This window comes from Phyllopteryx taeniolatus, chromosome 6 (assembly GCF_024500385.1).
Source record: "Phyllopteryx taeniolatus isolate TA_2022b chromosome 6, UOR_Ptae_1.2, whole genome shotgun sequence".
NCBI lineage: Eukaryota > Metazoa > Chordata > Actinopteri > Syngnathiformes > Syngnathidae > Phyllopteryx > Phyllopteryx taeniolatus.
In genome coordinates this window covers 17113205-17138326 of record NC_084507.1, presented here as the reverse complement: position 1 = coordinate 17138326, position 25122 = coordinate 17113205, and the positions used below count along the sequence as shown (strand labels likewise).

At 41.7% G+C, this 25122-nt stretch overlaps 2 protein-coding genes across 5 annotated transcripts in view; both read left to right on the top strand.

Annotated features, from left to right (window-relative positions):
• Positions 1-18509, top strand: part of lpcat3 (lysophosphatidylcholine acyltransferase 3) — a 36007-nt gene extending 17498 nt beyond the window's left edge. For 2 of the 3 annotated variants that reach the window (XM_061775937.1, XM_061775938.1), the window contains exons 10-13: positions 3829-3976; positions 4256-4411; positions 10114-10258; positions 12326-18509. In XM_061775937.1, the coding sequence (XP_061631921.1) occupies positions 3829-3976; positions 4256-4411; positions 10114-10233 (424 nt within the window). In that variant the 3' untranslated portion in view covers positions 10234-10258; positions 12326-18509. The remainder of the gene's footprint in view (positions 1-3828; positions 3977-4255; positions 4412-10113; positions 10259-12325) is intronic. The other variant, XR_009788890.1, reaches the window with a different exon arrangement.
• A 323-nt stretch (positions 18510-18832) lies between these two features.
• clstn3 (calsyntenin 3) overlaps positions 18833-25122 on the top strand; it is a 36013-nt gene continuing 29723 nt past the window's right edge. Inside the window, exons 1-2 of one of the 2 annotated variants that reach the window (XM_061776974.1) lie at positions 18833-19106; positions 19997-20063. In XM_061776974.1, coding sequence (XP_061632958.1) covers positions 19997-20063 — 67 coding nt within the window. In that variant the 5' untranslated portion in view covers positions 18833-19106. The remainder of the gene's footprint in view (positions 19107-19996; positions 20064-25122) is intronic. The other variant, XM_061776975.1, reaches the window with a different exon arrangement.

The following is a 25122-nucleotide window of genomic DNA, read 5'->3' as shown; positions in this document are numbered from 1 at the left end:
ATTTTCATTGAAATGCTTAAACACTGTGGAGCCATCAATGTATTACAATGCATGCTGGGAACCTAAATTACAGTACACTTAGACATTGCTGTAAATTCTACTGTTATTTACCGCATACAGTCATGCTAAAAATATTGGCACCCCATGTAAATAGTTGTCACTCTCTCACTATTCTGACATTTAGCAAATAGAAATAATTTTGGTAAGGGTGCCAATATTTGTACCGTGCAGTAAAATACTGTAAAATGATTATACTTTAATTAAATATAGTTTCCACTGCATCATGGGATTTTGTTTGACCACACACACTAAACAGAGTTGCTATATATTTTTTAAATCAATGCTATTATTAATTGTAGTGCTGATGAGTGACACAAGGAAAATGGGAGCTCTTTTGGCTTGCAGAAGAAGTAGGCCAAATTGAGTAATCACAAGGAAGTTCACACTTGTACCTAAAGCAGTTGAAAAGTCACCAGGTAACAGTTAGCTTAGCATTCAGCTAACCTGATCAGGATGTCACTCTATTGCACACAACCCACAGTTAGGATTTCATGAAAACTAATTGCAACATAATTGCAACGTGAGAATTAAATAAGACACACATTCAATGGACCATGGGTAACATTACCACACATTATTCATATTACGTTAATCCTGATCGTTCATGAACATTAAGGACTAACGTCTTTATTATGGCAACAGTCCAACATTTCATGGCACTATGCATGTTGGGAGCCACGCGGCTTCTGCTACAATATACAGTAACTCACTGTGTGACGTCAACCAAAATCTCATGATGCAGTGGAAACTGTAGTTAATTACTCTACAATCACTTTCAACTATTTTACTGTCTGGTATGTGGTAAATAACTGTAGAATTTACAGGACTTGTTCTACTAGTGCACTGAATTGTCTTAAAAAGTGTACTAGTACATGAACCTTAAACTGGATACCAAGGAGCTTAACCCTCAAGGTGTAGCAGCGCACCAAAACAATAAACAGCCATTTCTCTTTGTTCCCTAAAAGTCCTAATGAAATAAACAAATGACAGGTTGCCCATCCTGCAGTTAGAAACAATGTGTGAGAACAGAAGGCTGCCATGCTAAGCTTTGAATAGCTTCACAACCAGGTAACTACAAATTGGCATGAGAAATGTACCCTCCATCCATTTTCTATGCCTCATTACTCAATCAGCCAATTATTTTTTTAAATGTATAAAGCACTTTTCATAAAGGAAATGCAACAAAAAAATGTTGAGTCGTGGGTGAGCTGGAGCCTATGCCAACTGACTTTGGGCGATAGGCGTGGTATATCCAATTGCAGGGAACATATAGACAATCATTCACACATTATGGACAATTTAGAGTCTTCAATGAAGTTGCATGTTTTTGCAGTGTGGGATGGCAGATGTGCTAACCACTCAACCAGCATATTGCTGGGAGCTGTACCACAAACAAACCACACATAATACAATGTTGCACACAGGAGAGGAGACGGTAGCCTGCAGATTTATTTTAATTGCCCAGGTATCAATCCAGAGGCAGCAGCGGGTCCAATTATTAACCTGCAGGACTCCATAACACAATAACTGGACAAGGACCATGATGTCATCCAGATCTTTCCTATAATGATTATCGATCTCGTACTCCTGAAGCAGTAATTAATAATAATGCACGAGTGAGATGGATTAAAAAAAAGCAATACAGAACATGACCCACTGTATATATACAAAAGTATTGGGACACCCAAGTGTTACACATACAGGAAGTGAAAATGGAAGAAAATGTGGGGCTGGCCCTTGTTACTGGTGATAGATTATGGGAAGTGAATGACCAATTAAATGAGTGATTTAAGTCAGTGATTTCCAACCTTTATGGAGACAAGACACATTTTTCATTTGAGAAATCTCACGGCACACCAAATGTTACAAAAAGTGGATACATTAATTACTGTATGTACCTCCAGCCATCTAATAGAAGAGCATTTGTTCTGTCTGTCACTATGCCTCAAAGGCATAAATGGATGAACAACGATACATTATTTCTTGTAAATAAATACTTTTTTGCCAGCCAATCGCAGGGCACATACAAACAAACAACCATTCACACTCACATTCACACCTACGGGCAATTTAGAGTTGTTAACCTACCATGCATGTTTTTGGGATGTGGGAGGAAACCGGAGTGGCCGGAGAAAACCCACGCAGGCACATTACGTAAAATCTTATAATTTTCCACGGTACAGCTGAAGAGCGCTCACGGCATACTAATGTCCCCCGGCACACTGGTTGCAAATCACTGATTTAAATAAATAGAATTATTGACTCCCTCTCTCAGCATGTTCTGAACTTGCCCTTCATCACCAAAAAGACACAAAGGGCTTTACAGGCCCACAGTTGACAAAAATTGACAACATCCCCTGATCTAAACCCCCAGTACCATTTTCTGAAAAGCAACCCCACACCATCATGTTCCGACCTCCGAACTTCACTGTTGGTATGGTGTTCATAGGGTGATGTGCACTGCCATTTCTCCTCCAAACGTGGTCTGCATTATGCCATCCAAACAGTTAAATTTTGCTTTCATCCTATCAGACTATATTCTCTCAGTATTTAACTGGCTTGTCCAGATGTTGTTCAGCAAACCCTAAATGAGCTTTCAGCAATGGAGTCTTTCATGGTGAGCGTTCATGCAGGCCAATGGCGACGAAGTAAATTACTCTGTTTTCCTTGTGACAACAGTACGTGCTAAGTCCAGGTCTTTTTGAAGCTCCGCACAGGTGGTCCTTGGCTCTTGGACCACTCTTCTGATTATTCTTTGCACTCCTCTGTCAGAAATCTTGCGAGGAGCACCTGATGGAGGCAAATTTATGGTGCTATGATTGGCTTTCCACTTACGTATTATGGCCCCAACTGTACTCACTGGAACGTTCAGAAGCTTAGATATACGCCTTTAACCAATGCCATTATTATGTTTTGTAACAATTAGTGTACGACGGTCTTGAGACAGCTGTCTGCTCTTACCAATCATGAGCTGTGTCTTGACTCACACTGTGGGAATGAGACATTTTTGTAGGCCATCAATTCGGACTGAACCAGCGAATATTCATTTGCACTGACAAGGGGCTGGATTGCTGTTTGATTATTGATAGATTTTAGGTATTGTCTTGGCTTTCCATGCCTTTTTGCACCTCCCTTTCGTCATGTGTTCAATTCCTTTACCTGTGTCATTTCACATTTTTACACACAACTTAATTTCTGAGTTTTTGTTCTACTTTCTTTGTATGTATGGATTACTTGGGTTATCCTCACTAGGCTCCAGCATGCCCGCGACCCTAGTGAGGATAACCGGTACAGAAAATGGATGGATGTTTTTATGAAAAAAAAAAGTAATGAAAATGTGACACTGTGTTTAAGTTTGCAAATCGGAATCTTACAACACACTTTTTTAATTGATTAAAAAAAAAGAAAATACAAAATATCACAATATTTTAATAAAACAAAAATAGATATCACACTAATACTAATAATTTTGCTTTGTCACCAATAACATCCAGCTGCGTTTTAGGCATTTTCGTTTGCTTTAAACATGTTTAACAGTTTTGAATTTGCTGACCGACAGCATATTGAATTGGTTTTAACATTCCATAAACATAAGGATGATACCATTTATATGTATGTCTTGTCAGTGGAAAAAGTTTGACCATCCTGATCAAATGTGATGTGATGTTTTGTATGAACTTTATCATCAAGCCAACAGAAGCTTCCAGGTACATGTGAGCCAAACACATTGGCTTTAATTTAATAAAAACCTTTTTTTGGGTTTACCAGGCAAGTGTTTAAGCGGCTGAAGTTTTTAGGCAACAAGACACTCTCCCATGTGTCCACTCTGCTCTTCTTGACCATGTGGCACGGTCTTCACTCCGGATACATCATGTGCTTCTCCATGGAATTCTTCATCATCACTGTGGAGCGACAGGTACGTTCCACAATTATCATTCTCATCAAACCGTCAGTGGATGACTAATGTATTTCCCGGACGTTTCAAATAATCATTATCCACTTTTGCCTCATTTTAAACCCACTCAACCTTTTAATGAAGCGACGTCTGCGTCTTGTTCTTAAATAACTTAACCATATTGATCTAATGCACCTCACTGTTAAAAGCACCTATTATTAAATATTGACTCTGGTCTTAATTTGGCAGCAGCCCACTCTTAAAAGAGTGTGTGTAATTGTGTGTTTTTTTGTGTGACAGTATCAGTTGCTGGTGCGTGACAGTCCAGTGCTGACTAATTTGGCCGACGGTCCCCTTTACCCGCTCATCTACGTCATCCAGCAGGTCATACACTGGCTCTTCATGGGCTACGCGCTGGTGCCCTTCTGCATCTTCACCTATGACAAATGGCTGAAGGTGCGTCTCAGACAAACGTGTACATGCAAGAAAAATACAGATAATAAGATTAAACGTTGCCTTTATTTTTGCTGTTGGAAAAAATGTTTTAACACACTGTTTCTTCATGCTTGTTTTTGTAGTATTTTATTTTTTGTATTTTGGCCAGAATGAAAATTTAAAAAAAACCTACACTGGTGTTAAATTTGCAATTTTAAGAGAATAAAGTGGTATATTTTCAAGAAAAAAAAGCTTGTTTTTGAGATAAAAACTCATTTTCAAGAGACTGTCATAATTGTACGAGAATAAAGTTACATATTTTGGAGATAAGAAATCATATTTTTTCAAGATTAAAGTCGTAATGTTAGGAAAATAGTCACATACTAAAAAGTACATTTTTTTAGATTAAAGTTGTATAAGAAAAGTCGTATGCTTTGTAGAACTTTTTTTAGTTGTAAAAAGTTGTATATTTTTGAGAAGATTTTATGAATTTTTTAAAGTCATAATATTACGTTTCATATTTTTGAGATTGAAGTTCTAATATTACAAAAATAACGTATATTTTTTCGAAAAAAGTTTTTACGGTTAAAACCATAATGTCGTATATTTTCAAGAAATGTCATATATGCTTGAGATAAAAAGTCATATTATTTTGAGATTGTTTTAATATTATGAAAATGAAGTTGTATATTTTTGAGAAACGAGTTCTCTATTTTCCAGTTCAGAGTCATAATATTTGGGAAAGGAATTGTGTATTTTCAAGGAAAAATTTTTGGGGGGAGATAAAAAGTCATAATATTACAGAAATAGTGATGTATTGTAGTGATTAAAGTCATCTTACGAGATGTACCATATGTTTCTTTTAGTTCAATGTAATATTACAATAATAGACATTTTCTAGAAATAATGGCATATTTTCAATATTAAAATTTTAATATTACGAAAATAGTTGTACATTTATGAGAATTTTTAAAAATATTTTCTACATTAAACTCAAATAAAATTTATTCATAGAGCATTTTATAACAGCCAGTTGAAGTCATAATATTTGAGACTGTCGTATATTTTCAAGGAAAACAGTGGTAAATTTTTTTAGGTTGTCGTAATATAACGAGAATAAAGATGTATATTTTTGAAAGAAAAAGCTGTATATTTTTTAGAACAAAGTTGTGTATTTTTTTTAGATTAAAGCCATAATATTACAAGAATAGGGTCATATTTTTGAGAAATCCATCCATCCTTCCATTTTCTACCGCTTATCCGAGGTCGGGTCGCGGGGGCAGTAGCTTTAGCAGGGACGCCCAGACTTCCCTCTCCCCAGCCTCTTCATCCAGCTCTTCCGGGGGCATCCAGAGGCGTTCCCAGGCCAGCCGAAAGACGTAGTCTCTCCACCGTGTCCTGGGTCGTCCCCAGGGTCTCCTCACGGTGGGACGTGCCCGGAACACCTCACCAGGGAGGCGTCCGGGAGGCATCCGAATCAGATGCCCCAGCCACCTCATCTGGCTCCTCTCGATGTGGAGGAGCAGCAGCTCTACTCTGAGATCCTCCCGGATGACCGAGCCTCTCACCCTATCGCTAAGGGAGAGCCCGGACACCCTGCAGCGGAAACTCATTTCCGCCGCTTGTATCCGTGATCACAACGGACCGATACAAAGTCCGCATGACTCCAGACGCTGCACCGATCCGCCTGTCGATCTCCCGTTCCATTCTTTCCTGAATCGTGAACAAGACCCCAAGATACTTGAACTCCTCAACTTGGGGCAGAATCTCATCCCCGACCCGGAGAGGGCACGCCACCCTTTTCCGACTGAGGACCATGGTCTCAGATTTGGAGGTGCTGATTCTCATCCCAGCCGCTTCACATTGTGCTGCGAACTGCTCCAGTGAGAGTTGGAGATCACGGCTTGATGAAGCCAACAGAACCACATCATCTGCAAAAAGCAGAGATGCAATACTGAGGCCACCAAACCGGACCCCCTCTACGCCTTGGCTGCGCCTTGAAATTTTGTCCATAAAAGTTTTGAACAGAATCGGGGACAAAGGCCAGCCTTGGCGAAGTCCAACCCTCACCGGGAAAGAGTCCGACTTACTGCCGGATATGTGGACCAAACTCTAACTCCGGTCATACAGGGACCGAACAGCCCGTATCAGGAGGTTCGGTACCCCATACTTCCGAAGCACCCCCCACAGGACTCCCCGAGGGACACGGTCGAAGGTCTTCTCCAAGTCCACAAAACACATGTAGACTGGTTGTGCGAACTCCCATGCACCCCGGAGGACCATGCCGAGGGTGTAGAGCTGGTCCACTGTTCCACGGCCAGGACGAAAACCACACTCGTCCTCCAGGATCCGAGATTCAACTTCCCGATGGACCCTCCTCTCCGGCACCCCTGAATAGACCTTACGAGGGAGGCTGATGAGTGTGATCCCCCTGTAGTTGGAACACACCCCCTTCTTAAAAAGGGGGTACCACCATCCCAGTCTGCCAATCCAGAGGCACTGTCCCTGATGTGCATGCGATGTTGCAGAGGCGTGTCAACCAGGACTGCCCCACAATATGCAGAACCTTCAGGAACTCCGGGCGAATCTCATCCACCCCCGGGGCCTTGCCACCGAGGAGCTTTTTAACCACCAAACCAGAGTTTTTACTTCAGCGACCACCAAAGCTGCATTCCGCTTGCCCAGCCGCTACCCATCAGCTGCCCCATCAGCTGCCTCAGGAGTCCAACAGGCCAAAAAGACCCGATAGGACTCCTTCTTCAGCTTGACGGCATCCCTCACCGTTGGTGTCCACCAACGGGTTCGGGGGTTGCCGCCACGACTCCCTCCACCTTACGGCTCCGATTTTTGAGAAATAAAGTTGTATATTTCTTAATTTAAAATCTTAATACTATGAGATACAAGTCGTATATTTGTTTTGATTAAAGTTTCAATATTGCGTTAAGATTCATAGTGTTTTGTTTTTTTTGTTTTTTTTTACTTTTCAACATAGCCAAAATACTACTTTGTACAAAAAAACAAAAATCCTTTGTCAGAAACAAAAGAGTTTTATTATTAACTTTATTATTCCAGTTTATTATTAACTGGTTTATTTATTAACCAGTATTGAGTTAGCTTCAGCTCTAACTGTACGTGAGAAGCGTCCTGGCTGGTCCAGCAACATTATCGGCCATAAATCAGAATGTTTACTTGGTTCTCCACAGCAATGACAGATATGCTGTTCTCCCTATTACAAGTCAATGCACCATCTAGCTGACTGTGAGGCTGTTTTTAATGGTAGTACGTTGATGGATTGATGCATTAAATCAGGAGTGGGAACCTACTTATCTGTGTGGCAATGTTGATGCAGCCCACCATGCAATTTGAAAAGCAAATGAAACCTCAGAGGAACAGTTGTTAAAAATACATCTCACCAACAAGTCCCCATAATATTCAGTGTAATAATAAAAATTTCTTCAACTGTTGTCTTATATGTTTTTAGAAATGTATTATGGCTTTAATGGCTATGGTCCTTGATAGGGGAAAGGTTCCTCGCCCCTGCTTTAAAAGGTGCAAGTAATGCAGTGAGAGCTCCGCCTGTCATAATACATTATCAAATTAGGAACGGCAGTTTGAAGACATTAGTGCTGAACACGCGATGGTAAATTGACATTGGGTCCTTCTGGGAGTTGTTTGTGAAGACAGGACAGAAATAACATCGTAAGACTTGCAAACGGCCTTTTCTATTCCAGCACTGAGTTTTTGTAGAGGATAATGAGGGGTTGCTATGGGAATCAGAGGCAAGTGATGAAAATGGAACCTTGTGACTTGGGTGGAAGAAAGTGATGTAAAAGAACAATGAAACACCTTACCATAATTTCAACCCCTTTAACGGCCTGTTACTGAAATTAAGTACAGTGAACCCGCGTATACTCGCAGTTCAGCAATCAGGAATCGGTCTATTTTTGGGTGCAGAGTAATTGTTCAACTGAGTTGAGTAGCTTCATTTGGACAAAAGCAGTCCTTTGCCACCATCCTCTGGCATCTTCAGGCAATTACAGTACAGTATGGGGCATCAGTCACCCGTGGATTTTCACTAATCGCAGCAGGGCTCGATCCCTATAACCCACGTGTAGTTCAATTCAAAAAGTGAAACTCGCTCATTACACACAAAGGCTGTTTGGATTTTTTCATTCATTTCCTACTACCTAATGACTATATAAAGGATTTTTACATAGTGGACTATACAGTTCACAAACAAATCCACAAGATATCCCTATATAGTAACAAGTGAGTAGGGAATGAGTGAAAGATTCCGAACAGAGTTTACTACCATAATGACCAACATTAGATGCAGAGGTTTTATTCCTGAAAAAGTATATTGATTATTGCAAGGCACTACTAACATTATGCAGGGTTTGAATTTTAACACTGCACTTAAATTTAGGAAAATAAAAAAGTTTACTTAAACAATGATTCAATTAAAATGTATTGCCATCCATCCATTTTCCGTACCGCTTTTCCTCACTGGGGTCACGGGCGTGCTGGAGCCTATCCCAGCTGACACTGGGCGAGAAGCGGGGTACACCATGAACTGGTCGCCAGCCAGTCACAGGGCGCACATTGAGTTTTCAGTTAAAGTACCATGCATGTTTTTGTGATGTAGTAGGAAACCGGAGAAAACCCACGCAGGCCCGGAACATGCAAACTCTACACAGGCGAGGCCGGATATGAACCCGGTCCTCAGAACTGTGAGGCAGATGTGCTAACCAGTCATCCAACGTGCTGCCTAAAATGTATTGCATACAAGTTAAATAACATTTTTACTTGTTTAAAAAAAAATAATAATAATGTATTGTACTGTACTTAAGTTAAATAAAACTGAACTGTACTTAAATGTACTTTGCATAAAAATCCACGGTACTAGATTAAAAAGTTTAAAGAGGCTGCATGTGCAGCTACAAGCTTAATTCCTATATATTTGACTGTATAGGTGGTACAATTAATTGACTAATCGACAACTAATCGATTATCAAATAAATTATTCTTGGATATCTGTAGTCCTCCATGAAAGCAGACTGATTTGTGCATTTTCTGCATTGTCAATTTGAAATAATTTAATAATAATTTTTATCCAATTCATTGATTAATCCCAAAAATAAATAACGGATGAATCGATTATTAAAAGAATCGTTAGTTGACGCCGTAATTGATTGTATTTAATTTTATAAACTGTATTTGTATTCAATACATGTATTCTTTTCGCATACCATTATAGAGAGAGCTAGTGGTACTCATACTATACTTTGAAGTGAATCTGAACACAGTCAGAGTGAAATACCAGTTTACAAGAATCCAATGGCGGTGGTGTTTAATGAATCTGTACATTTATTGGATTTTCACTTTTTTTTAAATTGAACTACTGATGTAAAATAACTTTTTTACTACATTCTAATTTATTAAGAGGGACCTGTTTTGATAGCAAGTGATGACAAATGGTACCCTTGTTTGTTCTCCTTTTTTCACATTATTCTTAAGTCCTTATTAAGGCTGTTCCTCCTTTTGGAATTTAGCATCCCCCAAAAGCCAAAGAAAAAGCATAACCCACAGTCGGCGTTACTTCTTTGATGTTCGCTCAATTTATAAAGGCATTTCCAACTCTATTTTAGAGGTGTATTTTCCCCTGATGATTCAGAATTTGTACATCCTGGTGATTTTCCTCTGTTTCTCCTTTTGTGTTACAGGTGTACTTTTCGGTGTACTTTTGTGGTCACGTCTTCTTCCTCGTAGCCTTTTTAATGGTGCCGTACCTGCGGAAGGCGCTGGTGCCAAAGAAGGAACGCAGCCCACACAAGCAGGATTAAAAACTCTCTACCCAAAGACGGCTAGGTACGCACATGCACAACTAGATATGCAGTTTGAGCGCAAAAATCCTTATGATGGTGTTTATTTCTACATTCATAGGGAACACTGCACATCACTCTACCAATATTTAGTGTAGTATAATGCTAAACATCTGTATTGCGTGGAGTATGGAAAGCCGTTTGAATATTTATTCGCGATGCCTTGACATGCAGCTTAAGGTCGATGTACTAGTGAGCTTTTTGTCCTCACTAGTGAGACAATTCAGTGCACTAGTAGAATCTTACAGTAAAGATTAACTATATCAACTATATTAGTGCCGCTTTTGGCCTAACAGTATGCAATTAAACCGTACTAGTATATTACTGTGTTGCACTGGTAGCACTAGTATGCTCAACTAGTAGACATAAGTCACGCAATAGTATCCTCCTCGACCCTAATAGTAACACCAAAATGGCCACTAGTAGATTTGCCTCACCTACTAGTGGAAAAAACATTACTAGAAAAACAGTTGTTCTATTAGTGCACACTAGTTGTTCTATTAGTGTGCTGAATTAATTGTCTTAGAAGTACACAGACCTCAAGCTGGATATCAAAGGGATCAAATAAATGTTCATACATCTTAAGCATTTATTCAATATCTTTCATGGCAGCTTAAGGTCCAGGTACTAGTATGCTCTTTGTCCTCACTAGTAGGACAGTATTTTTTTAATGTGTTTATTGAACATACAGGATACAGAAAAAACACAGTTTATCATCAATAGTTCAAGAAATTTATTTTCATACACTCTTTCTATCTTAGTGGAGTTAATCATGATTGTTGCCTGTTTATTTATCTGTCTAATGCCAAAAAAAGGATAAAACTTGGTTTTTGTTAAATTTTGTGACAATTTATTGATGTTGAACGAGTTTTTCAATATGTTTAATTGCTTTTCCACAGTAGTCAGAAGTTGTTCTAGGTTTTTTTTCCTGAACTGTAGACAGTTCTGTCATCGGCAAATAAGACACATTTGAAGGTTTTGGAAACATTGCAGATATCATTGATGTACAGGGGAAATAACTTGGGGTCCAGTAAAGTTCCTTGGAGGACCCCATAAGTGATCTTCATTTTGTTTGAGTATTTGTTATTAAGTTGTGCAAACTAGTAGAACAACTACATGTTATTAATTAGGTGAAACGGTGCACTAGTTGACAACTGTGTGCTGCTAGTAGTACTACTAGTGACATAATAAAATTCTACTAGTTAACATCTAGTGCTTCATGATTAGTACTAGTAACATGCAGATTCCAACTAGTGCACATTCGGCCTAAAAAAATAACGTAGTTTTCCTACTAGTGTACACTAGTGGAAAAAACGTTACTCGTAAGACATAATCGTTCTACTAGTGTGCTTAATTGTCTTGGAGCTGTTTGAGCATTTATTCAATATCTTTGGTAGCCAGCTTAATGGTAATGCGCAAGTATGATCTTTGTCCTCACTAGTAGGACCACTTTGGCATACTAGTAGGACAACTAAATGGTACCAGTGAGGCAAAACTGTGCACTGCATGCTACTAGTACTACTGCCGACATTATACAATTCTAGTAGTTAACATCTAGCACTTTACTAATAGTACTAGTAGTGTGGAGATGTTCACTAGTGCACAGTTTTGCCTCACTACTAATGTTATACTACAAGTATGGCAAAATTGTTCTATTAGAATCCAGAAATACTGTATCATGTCAGTAGTGGAAAAGGTGTTACGAGTAAGAGAAAGTTGTTGTTCTACTAGTATGCCCTAGTTTTTCTACTAATGCATTGAATTGTCTTACGAGTGAAGACGAAGGGCATACTAGTACATGGACCTTAAACTGGATATCAAAGATATCAAATAAATGCTCAAACGGCTTTCAATACGTTATTCTAATGATGCCAACTACTATAGAAAATAAATTAATGGATGGATGTAATATGTGGTGTTCCCATTGCATTCGTGTGTATGGAAATGACAGCTATTATAAGAATTTTAGCTTAACTCACACACTATTTTTATGAACACATTCACTACCTTTTCTAAAAATCTTTTTTAAAGTGTCTATCTGCTTCCTTTGCAGGTCAAAATATCCACTGAAGGGACCAGTAACTTTCAAAAGGAGCGGAAAGGAAAATATTTTAAGGCCTTTAGTATATATATAATATCTACATTTGTCCATGTGAAAATAAATCTATATATATTTTTGTGTAAAAAGTAAGGAGGCTTTTATAAACATTTTTGAAGAAATGTTTACAGGAAACAACCATTGTGCCACACGGGCTAACTTGGGGTGCCCGTCAGCAGCGACTTCCTGTATGTTTTGTTTGTTTGTTTTTTAATCCTCTAAGAGACACACCATTTGCACTCAGCAGTCACGGGTCCGGAGCCTGTTGTTGGCCCCTAATATTATTACATTTTTTTTTTTTTTCATGATTCTTAATTTCTCTCCATCTCCAAATAACAACAGCAGCACTAAAGCTTCACGTGAGGTGGAAGCTTGGTGTCAATACACTTTTGAAATGGAACGATACAACCACAACTGCTGCACGCTTGGAAGAACAACAGTTGAATTGATGGGTGTTGGTTTGTGAGATCAACACAAAAGCAATGTAACACACACAGTATCTCACAAAAGTGAGTACACCACTCACATTTTTGTAAATATTTTATTATATCGCTTCACGGGACAACACTGAAGAAATCACACGTTGCTACAATGTAAAGTAGTCGGTGTACAGCTTGTAAAAACTTATAAACATTTGCTGTTCACACAAAAATACTCATCACACTTGATGGTGGTCTCACTTTTGTTGCCAGAGGTTTAGACATTAATGCCTGTGTGTTGTTATTTTGAGGAGACAGTAGAAATTTACTGTCCCCTCAGAATAACTAAAAAATACTGTATATATTTACTGTGCCCTCAAAATCCCTCAACAAAGCCATTATTTTCTAAACCGCTGGCAACAAAAGTGACTACACCTTTCAGTGATAATCTCCAAAGTGTAACTACATTATACCAACCCCAATTCCAATTAAGTTGCGGTGTTCTGCAAAACGTAAATAAAACCAGAAGACAACGATTTGCAAATCCTTCTCAACATATATTCAGTTTCTTCTTCTTCTTTTCCTTTCGGCTTGTCCCTTTAGGGGTCGCCACAGCGCGTCATCCTTTTCCATGTAAGCCTATCTCCTGCATCCTCCTCTCGAACACCAACTGCCCTCATGTCTTCCCTCACGACATCCATCAACCACTTTGGTCTTCCTCAAGCTCTCTTGCCTGGCAGCTCCATCCTCATCACCCTTCTACCAATATACTCACTGTCTCTCCTCTGGACGTGTCTAAACCATCGAAGTCTGCTCTCTCTAACTTTGTCTCCAAAACATCTAACCTTGGCTGTCCTTGGCTTATGAGCTCATTTCTAATTTTATCCAACCTGGTCACTCCGAGAGCGAACCTCAACATCTTCATTTCCGCCACCTCCAGGTCTGCTTCCTGTTGTCTCTTCAGTACCACTGTCTTTAATCTGTACATCATGGCTGGCCTCACCACTGTTTTATAAACTTTGCCCTTCATCCTAGCAGAGACTCTTCTGTCACATAACACACCTGACACCTTTCTCCACCCGTTCCAACCTACTTGGACCCGTTTCTTCACTTCCTGACCACACTTACCATTGCTCTGGACGGTTGACCCAAAATATTTAAAGTCCTCCACCCTTGCAATCTCTTCTCCCTGTAGCTTCACTCTTCCCACTCCACCCCTCTCATTCATGCACATATATTCTGTTTTACTTTGGCTAATCTTCATTCCTCTGCTTTCCAGTGCATGCCTCCATATTTCTAACTGTTCCTCCACCTGCTCCCTGCTTTCACTGCAGATCACAATGTCATCTGCAAACATCATGGTCCATGGGGATCCCAGTCTAACCTCATCTGTCAGCCTATCCATCACCACTGCAAACAGGAAGGGGCTCAGGGCTGATCCCTGATGCAGTCCCACCTCCACCTTTAATTCATCTGTCACACCTACAGCACACCTCACCGCTGTTCTGCTGCCCTCGTACATGTCCTGTATTATTCTAACATACTTCTCTGCCACTCCACACTTCTGCATGCAGTCCCACAGTTCCTGTCTGGGTACTCTGTCATAGACTTTCTCTAGATCTACAAAGACACAATGTAGCTCCTTCAGACCTTCTCTGTACTTTTCCATCAACATCCTCAAGGCAAATAATGCATCTGTGGTACTCTTTCTTGGCATGAAACCATACTGATGCCACAGCTCTGCACATCACCCTTGTTCTTAAAAATCGGCACCAGCACAGTTTTCCTCCATTCCTCAGCCATCTTCTCACGCGCTAGAATTCTATTGAACAAGCTGGTCAAAAACTCCACAGCCACCTCTCCTAGATGCTTCCATACCTCCACAGGAATGTCATCAGGACCAACTGCCTTTCCATTTTTCATCCTCTTTAATGCCTTTCTAACTTCCCCCTTACTAATCATTGCCACTTCCTGGTCCACCACACTTGCCTCTTCTCTCTCATTTTCCTCATTCATCAACTCCTCGAAGTATTCTTTCCATCTAGCTAGCACACTGCTGGCACCAGTCAACATATTTCCATCTCTATCCTTAATCACCCTAACATGCTGGACATCCTTCCCATCTCTATCCCTCTGTCTGGCCAACCTGTATAGATCCTTTTCTCCTTCTTTAGTGTCCAACCTCCCATACATGTCATCATATGCCTCTTGTTTGGCCTTTGCCACCTCTACCTTTGCCCTGTGTCGCATCTCAATGTATTCCTTTCGCCTCTCTTCGGTCCTCTCAGTGTCCCACTTCTTCTTAGCTAACCTTTTTCCTTGTATGATTTCCTGTACTGTGAGGTTCCACCACCAAGTCTCCTTCTTTCCTTTCCTGCCAGAAGATACACCAAGTACTCTCCTGCCTGCCTCTCTGATCACCTTGGCTGCAGTGGTCCAGTCTTCTGGAAGCTCCTCCTGTCCACCGAGAGCCTGTCTCACCTCTTCCCGCAAAGCTGCACAACACTCGTCCTGTCTCAGCTTCCACCACAAGGTTCTCTGCTCTGCCTTTGTCTTCCTAATTTTCCTCCCCACCACCAGAGTCATCTTACACACCACCATCCTATGCTGTCTAGCCACACTCTCCCCTACCACTCACTATCTTACAGTCGGTAACCTCCTTCAGATTACATCGTCTGCACCAAGATGTAATCCACCTGCGTGCTTCTGGTAGGTCACCCTATGTTCGTGCCTCTTCTGGAAAAAAGTGTTCACTACAGCCATTTGCATCCTTGTTGCAAAGTCTACCACCATCTGTCCCTCCAAGTTCCTTTCCTGGACTTACCCATCACTTCTTCATCACCCCTATTTCCTTCACCAACATGTCCATTACAATCTGCACCAATTACGACTCTCTCTCTGTCTGGGATGCTCAGAACTACTTCGTCTAGCTCCTTCCAGAATTTCTCTTTCACCTCTAGGTCACATCCTACCTCTGGGGCATAGCCACTAATCACATTACACATAACACCCTCAATTTCAAGTTTCAGCCTCATCACTCGATCTGATACTCTTTTCACCTCCAAGACATTCTTAGACAACTCTTCTTTTAAAATAACCCCGACTCAATTTCTCTTCCCATCTGCACCATGTTAAAATAATTTAAACCCTGCCCCTAAACTTCTAGCTTTGCTGCCTTTCCACCTGGTCTCCTGGACACACAATATATCAACCTTTCTCCTAATCATCATGTCAACCAACTCCTGAGATTTTCCTGTCATAGTCCCAACATTCAAAGTCCCCACATTCAGTTCTAGGCTCTGTGCTTTCCTCTTCTCTTTCTGCCGAAGAACCCGCTTTCCATCTCTTCTTCGTCTTCGACTTCGACCCACAGTAGCTGAATTTCCAACGGCGCCCTGCAGGTTGACGCCGCCGGTGGCGGACGTTGTTAACCCGGGTCACGACCGATCCGGTATGGAATTCTTTGGATGAACGCTCATATTTGTTTGGCAAAGTTTTAAGCCGGATGCCCTTCCTGACGCAACCCTCTGCACCCTCTACAGTTTGCACTGGCTTGTGCCCCCCATAGGGGTGTGTGTGTGTGTGTGTGTGTGTGTGTGTGTGTGTGTATATATATATATATATATATACATACACACATACACACACACACGATATTTCATTTTAAAACTGAAAAACGTATTCACTAATTTTGGGTTTTAGGTTTGCAACATGTTCCAAAAACATAGGGGCATGTTTTCGTCTGTTACGTCACCTTTCCTTTAAACAACATTCAATAAGTGTTTGGCAACTGAGGACACAAATTGTTGAAGCTTTGTCGATTGATTTTTTTTCCCCATTCTTGCTTGATGTCCAACTTCAGTTGGTCAACAGTCTGGGATCTCTGTTGTCTTTTTTTGCACTTTATAATGCGCCAAACATTTTCAGTAGGAGACAGGTTTGGACTGCTGGCAGGTCAGTCCAATAATCGGGAGTCTTTTATCACGAAGTCACTCTTGTAATGGGTGCAGAATGTGGCTAGGCACTGTCTTGCTGAAATAAGCAGGGACGTCCCTGAAAAAGACGTTGCTTGAATGGCAGTATATGTATGTACCCTTCGGCATTAATGGTCCCTTCACAGATGTGCAAGTGATCCATGCCATGGACACTAACACAACCCCATAACGGATGCTCATAAAAATACAGATGGTCCTTTTGGTCTTTATCACAGAGGACACAACAGCCATGATTTCCAAAAACAATTTGAAATATGGACTCTGCAGACCACAGCAAACATCTCAGATGAGCTTGGACCTAGTGTCCGGCGGCGTTACTGTTTGTTGATACGTGGCTTTCGCTTTGCATGGTAGAGTTTTAACTTTCATTTGTAGATGTAGCAACAAACTGTGTTAACTGCCAATGGTTTTCTGAGTTGTTGCTGAGACCACGTGGAAATATATTTTATACAATTGTGCCAGTTTTTAATGTGGCGCCGCCTGAGGGATCGAAGATCACGAGCATTCAATGTTGGTTTTCAGCCTTGCCACTTGCAGAGATTCTTTGAATCTTTTGATTATTACTGTATGGACCGTAGATGATGAAATCCCTAAATTCCTTGAAATTGTACATTGAGAAACGTTCTTAAACTGTTGGACTATTTGCTCATGCAGTTGCCCCGTCCTTGCTTGTGACCAACTAAGCCTTTTGGGGATGCTCCTTCTATACCCAATAATGATACTTACTGTACCCGTTTCCAAATAACCTGTGGAATGTTCCAAACAGGTGTTGTGTGTTTTTTTTAGCATTCCTCAACTTTCCCAGTCTTTTGTGGCCCCGTCCCAGCCTTTTGGGAATGTGTTACAGGCATCAAATTCAAAATGAGAGAATATTTGCAACAAAAAAAAACTAACGTTCATCAGTTTGAACATTAAATATCTTGTCTTTGTAGTGTTTTCAGTTGAATATAGGTTGAAAAGAATGTGCAAATCAATGTATTCTGTTTTTATTTACGTTTTACACAATGTCCCAACTTCACTGGAATTGGGGTTTGTAGCAATGTCTCATTTCTTCGGTGTTGTCCAGTGAATGAAAAGATATGTGAATATGAAAAATGTGACGGTTGGCCTCACTTTTTGTGATATACCATACATACACAACAGGCTCACATTGCCTTGTGTTCATGAATGTTTTAGCGGTAATTTGCTTGTGATTAGTGTTTGGGGGGGGGTGGGGACTTGATTTTGTAGATGCTCAATGGAAATGTTTTGTAGTTGGTAATAAGAAAAATCACTCCTGCTCCTATCCATGGATGTTCTTTCTTTTATTTTATTGTTGCCACTCCCTTTTAGTTGTGTGTGTGTGTGTTTTTTTTGTTGTAAACAAAGTCTCGTACTTTTTTGGGGAATAGTTTTCTCGTTGTGCAGCAACCGGCCGAAGAACATTGTGTGCTTCACCTGTGCCGCCTCCACTGGTGCTGGCCTGGCACATGATGCACCTCATCATCCCACCCTGCAGGGACTACCTGTAGCAACTGCCTGTCGATTTTTTACACAACACCATGACTATTATTAATGGCTATTTCAAGGGGTTTCTTTTTATTTTATGCCTTATTCCACCCAAATGTACAAATCTACAAAAATGAGCGGCGCAAACCCATGGAGGAATGTGATTTTTTTTTTTTTTTTAAGGATACAATTTTCTAATGTTGAGAAATAAAAAAAAAAAAGTGCTGCATTTCAGAACTGAGATGGTCCTGTTTCCTTCCGTGCAATTACGTCATTTTGCAGTTTACTGCGTGTGTTTGTGTGTGTGTGTGTGTGTGAGCGAGAGAGTCGAGGAAAAGTATTATTAAATTCACATTTTTGTGATGATAACACATCATGACGATGTGTTTTTTTCCCTCGATCATTAAAAAAAAAAAAAAAAACAGATCCGAAGCACCAGCGTGTCACCGAGCCGCTGGGGGAGGACGCAGCCGGAGAAGGACGCAGTGTGGGCGGGTTAACGCACGTCGAGGGAGGGGAGGGGATGGGAGTGGAGGGGGGTGGGGGCGCCTGTGTAACATTCCCACTCTGCTTCCTTCTCCACAGCCGAGAAAACAAGGACACCGCTCCAGTTACACACAGAATCGTCCTCTTCTTTCCCCCCCCACCCCCCTCACCAACAATCCAGCTCCTTCCACCACCACCGGGAGCTTTAGGACTGCTTTTGCCGAGGACCAGGACGTGTACGCGGGGACGAGGCAGCGGCGTGAGGCGGATGCTGCGAGGCTAAAAAAAAATAAAAAATTAAAAAAGAGGCGGTCGTGGGTATCGAGTATCACTGCTGCAGCCGACACGGTAATGTCACTGTTCATATAATCATTTTGATCATGACTGCTGCGACATTTCACCTTACTTTATCTGGTCGGGCATTATTGGTGCCTCATCTTGCTGTTTAGATGTGTGTCACTATCGCGCAGTAATGTCGCATTGCAAGTGCGAACACATGCATTCTCACATCCGAGGCCTTCTGTATGTTGATATATATATATATATATATATATATACACACACACACGCACATATATATATATACACACACACACAGTGTGGTAATGTATATAATATTGCTTATCAGGGAGGTGCAGCATATTGGACCCCCACCACTCATTCCATACATCCTCCTCTGAGGAGTTATTTTCCAGCTACAGCCACAAGCTGACAAACTACAATTAAAAGGCAGGAAAACACCTATTTAACACACTCTCACTCAGTTTTGGCCATTTATTGCAGCGAAACGCATACAGCTCTAAAACTATAGAAAGAGGCCACTGCAAAATAATCAGTTTCTCTAATTTTGCTATTTATAGATGCAGTATACGTTTGGGTAATACATTACTGCAAACACAATTCCAGTTTTCAAAATAGTGTGATTTAAAGCATTTGTTTGCAGAAAATGAATAATTGTCAAAATACCCAAAAAAGGTCCTGTCCATTTTTTTTTCTTCTTCCAGAGCTGTACTGTATATGGCAGGGACAGTGATCAAAGCACACCTTCCCAAAGGAATCTTTTATTGGATTTGCGCATTGTCAATCAATAATCTTCTCCCTGCATGTTTTATCTTTTTTATTTAACCTCTTTTTCTGTCGTGCTAATGAGTTAGTGTTGTTGTCCCCCCCCCCCCCCATCCTAATCCAACCCTGTTGCCCCCCCCCACCCCACCTTCTCTACACCTCTACTCCACCAGATGGACACAATGAAATGTCTCTCCTTCCTCTTCCTTTGCTTGACTTCGGTTGCCAGTGGCAACAAAGGTCAGTTACTCGTCGAGATCGATATTGACTGCTTATGTTGATGTGTTGCGTGTGTGTGTTATTTGGTTGTTGTTGTTTTTAGCTTGTTTTAGATGCTCTGTCACATCATTAGGTGCACATGCATAGTCCTAAGGAGACCCAATAGCTAAAGTGAAGGCTTTACAAAGATGTTTTGATTGACTCTGTCAAAGATGTATTGACTGGAGAGTACAGTGGGTACGGAAAGTATTCAGACCCCCTTAAATTGTTCACTCTTTGTTATATTGCAACCATTTGCTAAAATCATTTAAGTTATTTTTTTTCCTCATTAATGTACACACAGCACCCCATATTGACAGAAAAAAACTGAATGGACATTTTTGCAGATTTTATTAAAAAATAGAAAATGGAATCTCACACAGCCACAAGTATTCAGACCCTTTGGTGTGACACTCATATATTTAACTCGGGTGCTGTCCGTTTCTTCTGATCATTCTTGAGATGGTTCCACACTTTCATTGGAGTCCAGCTGTGTTTGATTATACTGATTGGACTTGATTAGGAAAGCCACACACCTGTACAGATTAGACCTTACAGCTCACAGTGCATGTCAGAGCAAATGAGAATCATGAGGTCAAAGGAACTGCCTGAAGAGCTCAGAGACAGAATTGTGGCAAGGCACACATCTGGGCAAGGTTACAAAAGAAATTCTGCTGCACTTAAGGTTCCTAAGAGCACAGTGGCCTCCATAATCCTTAAATGGAAGACGTTTGGGACGACCAGAACCCTTTGGCCGTCCGTCCAAACTGAGCAATCGGTGGAGAAGAGCCTTGGTGAGAGAGCTAAAGAAGAATCCAAAGATCACTGTGGCTGAGCTCCAGAATACTGAATACTTATGGCTGTGTGATATTTCAGTTCTTGTTTTTTAATAAATCTGCAGAAATTTCAACAATTCAGTTTTTTCTGTCAATATGGGGTGCTGTGTGTACATTAATGAGGGAAAACAATGAACTTAAATGATTTTAGCAAATGGCTGCAATATAACAAGGAGTGAAAAAATTAAGGGGGTCTGAATACTTTCCATACCCACTGTATATTTATTACTGTGATTGGTTGGCGTTCAGTCCAGGGTGTACCGCAACTCTTGCCCTTTTTAAAGTAAAAATGGCTGCTGTTTTTTTTTTCTTCCACGCAATGTCAAAACATTAGGAATCCCTACACTAAGGGTGGAGGGGACATTCATTATTATATAGTATGAGGATTTATGGGTTCCATATTTTTTTTTTTTTTGGGGACAGGTCCTCTTAGGTTCTATTTGTTTTCTAGAATTGAGTGGCGGGCCAATTAAATGCTCTCGAGGGGCTGTATATGACACAGGGACCTTAGGTTGCCCACCCCTGACTAACAGCCACTGCAATCGTGGCGAATAAACAGGCAGGCACAATTTGGCAAATGTCTGTCATGTGCGTGACTCTATTTCTTCCTCTGACATCAGATTTATAATTTTCCTATTCTAAATTGGTTCTCCAAATATCATCCGAGGAGCGGGTGGAGTGTACGTTGGGGAAAAGACGAGGAATATAATGATGAAGGGAGCGGAGGGAAGGAGTGAAGGCAGAGAAGGACCAGTGACAGGAGGAGAATCAGACATGGCCAAAAAAGACGCAGACAAGGAGGGAGGAGGAGGATGGGAGATCAGGTTGGGGGAAAAGATGAAGAAGTGTGTATGTGTGTGTGTGTGTGTGCGTGCGTGTGTGTTTGTGTGCGCGCGTGCGTGCATGTGCCAAGCACCAGGCGTGTTGTGGCGAGATAGAGTGACAGAGAGGCGACCGGTGCCAAGGGAGACCGAGCGATGGAATGCCTCTCAATCTGTAATCCGGAATGTAATCCACGCGCCTGATGCTCAGATTAATGCTACATGGAGGGAGGAGGCGTCTGGGTGGAAGATAAATGACCAAAAAAGAGACTGTGGATATAGAGGAGGAGATGTGGACAGTCTGGATATTTGTTCCTTAATTTAGCCTGTAGCAAGAAGCGATGCATACATACATAAGATACTATTATTACTACCATATGCAATATAATGACAGCCAGCAGGAGAACCTACTTTACTTAGATAATAATGCTTGTTTTTTATGGAACATTTAACAGTATGTTTATTATTGGACTTGTGGTTTGCGTTTGTTCCTAATATTCTGGTTATCTCATTTAGCGACATTAGAGAGTCAAAATACTGATTGTCAATCCCTGACCTTACGATTGGGAGATGCTGGGCAGGATGCAACTGGAATATAATGCTCATTTTTTTGGTTCCATTTTCTACTAAAAATAGGTAGGTAGGTAAGGTAGTTTGTTAGGTAGAGAAGTAGGTCTTATTTTGGCAAAGAGGTAGGTAGGTAGGGTATGTAAGGTAGCTAGATTGGTCGACAGACTAAAGTGTCAACCTGTGAAAGCTTAGCCCTTCATGACTTTAAAATGACAAACAAGCACTTTTCCAGTCTCCTCCTCACACAAAGGAACATTTCTCTGCGTGTGATTTCCAAAGAGCTGCGGGCCAACAGAGGGAAAGACAGAAAGGAGACAGACGGCTTGGCTTGCCTTTGCTGCAGCGTAGAACAATCCTTGCTTCTTGCTCATTAACTTGGCCTTTGATCCTTTAGCGCTGAACATCCAGCACAAGGATGAATAATTAATTGCCAATTAAAGGTTAAATCCACAGAAAACCTGGGGTATTTGTATCCTTTCAACGGGATATTGTGTAGCTGGCGAGCTGAGGCGGGCTGATTGATGGCGGTGCTAGAGATGAGTGTGTGATTAAAAAGTAGACAATTTGTCAGGGTTTAATTGTTCTATGAGACAGAAAGTGGACAAGGAGAACAAGGCGGGCGGAGTCAGTGACAACGTGACATGTACTGTATTTCCTCAAATAGTAGCCCCATTAGTCATCCACATCCACAAAAAAATATTTGTATTTATTTTACAAAAAAAGTCTTTTTAATTATAATCATTTCCATGCGGATAAAAGGTCATTTGCAAATTTGCCAAGTCACTGATTTTTTTTTTTCTTTTTCTTCTGAACCTTTTATCAGTTATTTGCTAGTTTTGTACTCAGACCAAAGCCATGTCTAATATAAGAATATTGCTTTGGTGCCGTCTTGTGGAATCTTGATGCCAAAGACCTATGTTGAAGTCAGGAGGGAGCTTCATTTAGTCAGGCCATAGCAGTGTCTAATAGAAAAAGTGCTTTGCTGCCATCTTGTGGTGTATATATAGGCATTGCAAACCCTTTTGGGTAGGCGTCAATTATTTAAAGATGTTCGCTACTAGCAGCAGTGCTGGGTCTATCCCCTGCTATAGGTTTAAAATCCACCCACAATAGATTTTTAAAAATAATTTCAGACATTTAAATGTATGAAAACTATCCATCCATCCATTTTCCTGCGATTATCCGAGGTCGGGTCGCGGGGGCAGCAGCCTCAGCAGGGAAGCCCAGACTTCCCTCTTCCCAGCCACTGCCTCCAGCTCTTCTGAGGGGATCCCAAGGCGTTCCCAGGCCAGCCGAGAGTCCTGGGTCTCCTCCCGGTGGGACGTGCCCGGAACACCTCACCAGGGAGGCGTCCGGGAGGCATCCTAATCAGATGCCGGAGCCACCTTATCTGGCTCCTCTCAATGCGGAGGAGCAGCGGCTCGACTCTGAGCCCCTCCCTGATGACCGAGCTACTCACCCTATCTCTAAGGGAGAGCCCGGACACCCTGCGAAAGGAAACTCATTTGGCCACTTGTATCCAGGATCTTGTTCTTTCGGTCATGACCCACAGCTCGTGACCATAGGTGAGGGTAGGAACGTAGATCGACCGGTAAATCGAGAGCTTCGCTTTTCGACTTAGCTCCTTCTTCACCACAACGGACCGATACAAAGTCTGCATCACTGCAGACGCTGCACCGATCCGCCTGTCGATCTCCCGTTCCATTCTTCCCTCACTCGTGAACAATATATTTGAACTCCTCCACTTGGGGCAGGATCTCATCCCCGACCCGGAGAGGGCACTACACCCTTTTCCGACTGAGGACGATGGTCTCAGATTTGGAGGTGCTTATTCTCATCCCAGCCGCTTCACACTCAGCTGCGAACCGCTCCAGTGAGAGTTGGACATCACGGCTTAATGAAGCCAACAGAACCACATCATTTGCAAAAAGCAGAGATGCAATACTGAGGCCACTAAACCGAACCCCCTCTACACCTTGGCTGCGCCTAGAAGTTCTGTCCATAAAAGTTATGAACAGAATCGGTGACAAAGGGCAGCCTTGGCGGAGTCCAACCCTCACTGGGAAAGAGTCCGACTTACTGCCGGATATGCGGACCAAACTCTGACTCTGGTCGTACAGGGACCGAACAGCCCGTATCAGGGGGTTCAGTAGACTGGTTGGGGGAACTCCCATGCACCCTCATGGACCCTGTGTATGTGTGTATGTGAGTGTAGAGCTGGTCCACTGTTCCACGGACAGGACGAAAACCACACTGCTCCTCCTGAATCTGAATCTGAGCACCCCTGAATAGACCTTACCAGGAAGGCTGAGGAGTGTGATCCCCCTGTATTTGGAACATACCTTCCAGTCCCCTTTTTAAAAAGGGGGGCCACCACCCCAGTCTGCCAATCCAGAGGCACTGTCACCGATGTCCACGCGATGTTGCAGAGGCATGTCAACCAGGACAGCCCCACAACATCCAGAGCCTTCAGTAACTTCGGGCGAATCTCATCCACCCCCGGGGCCTTGCCACTGAGGAGCTTTTTAACCACCTCGGTGACCTCAACTCCAGAGATAGGAGAGCCCGCCTCAGAGACCTCAGACTCTGCTTCCTCATGGGAAGGCATGTCAGTGGAATTGAGGAGGTCTTCGAAGTATTCTCCCCACCGAGTCAAGGTTAGCAGTGTCCCATCTCCGCTATACACAGTGTTGATGGTGGTTAACTTGAGCCCATTCGGCCTCTGTTGTTAACCAAAACAGCAGGACCTACTGATCAGATTAATTGAAGTGTGGAGTCTTATTGCAAGTTATGCATTATTGAACATGATTGAGC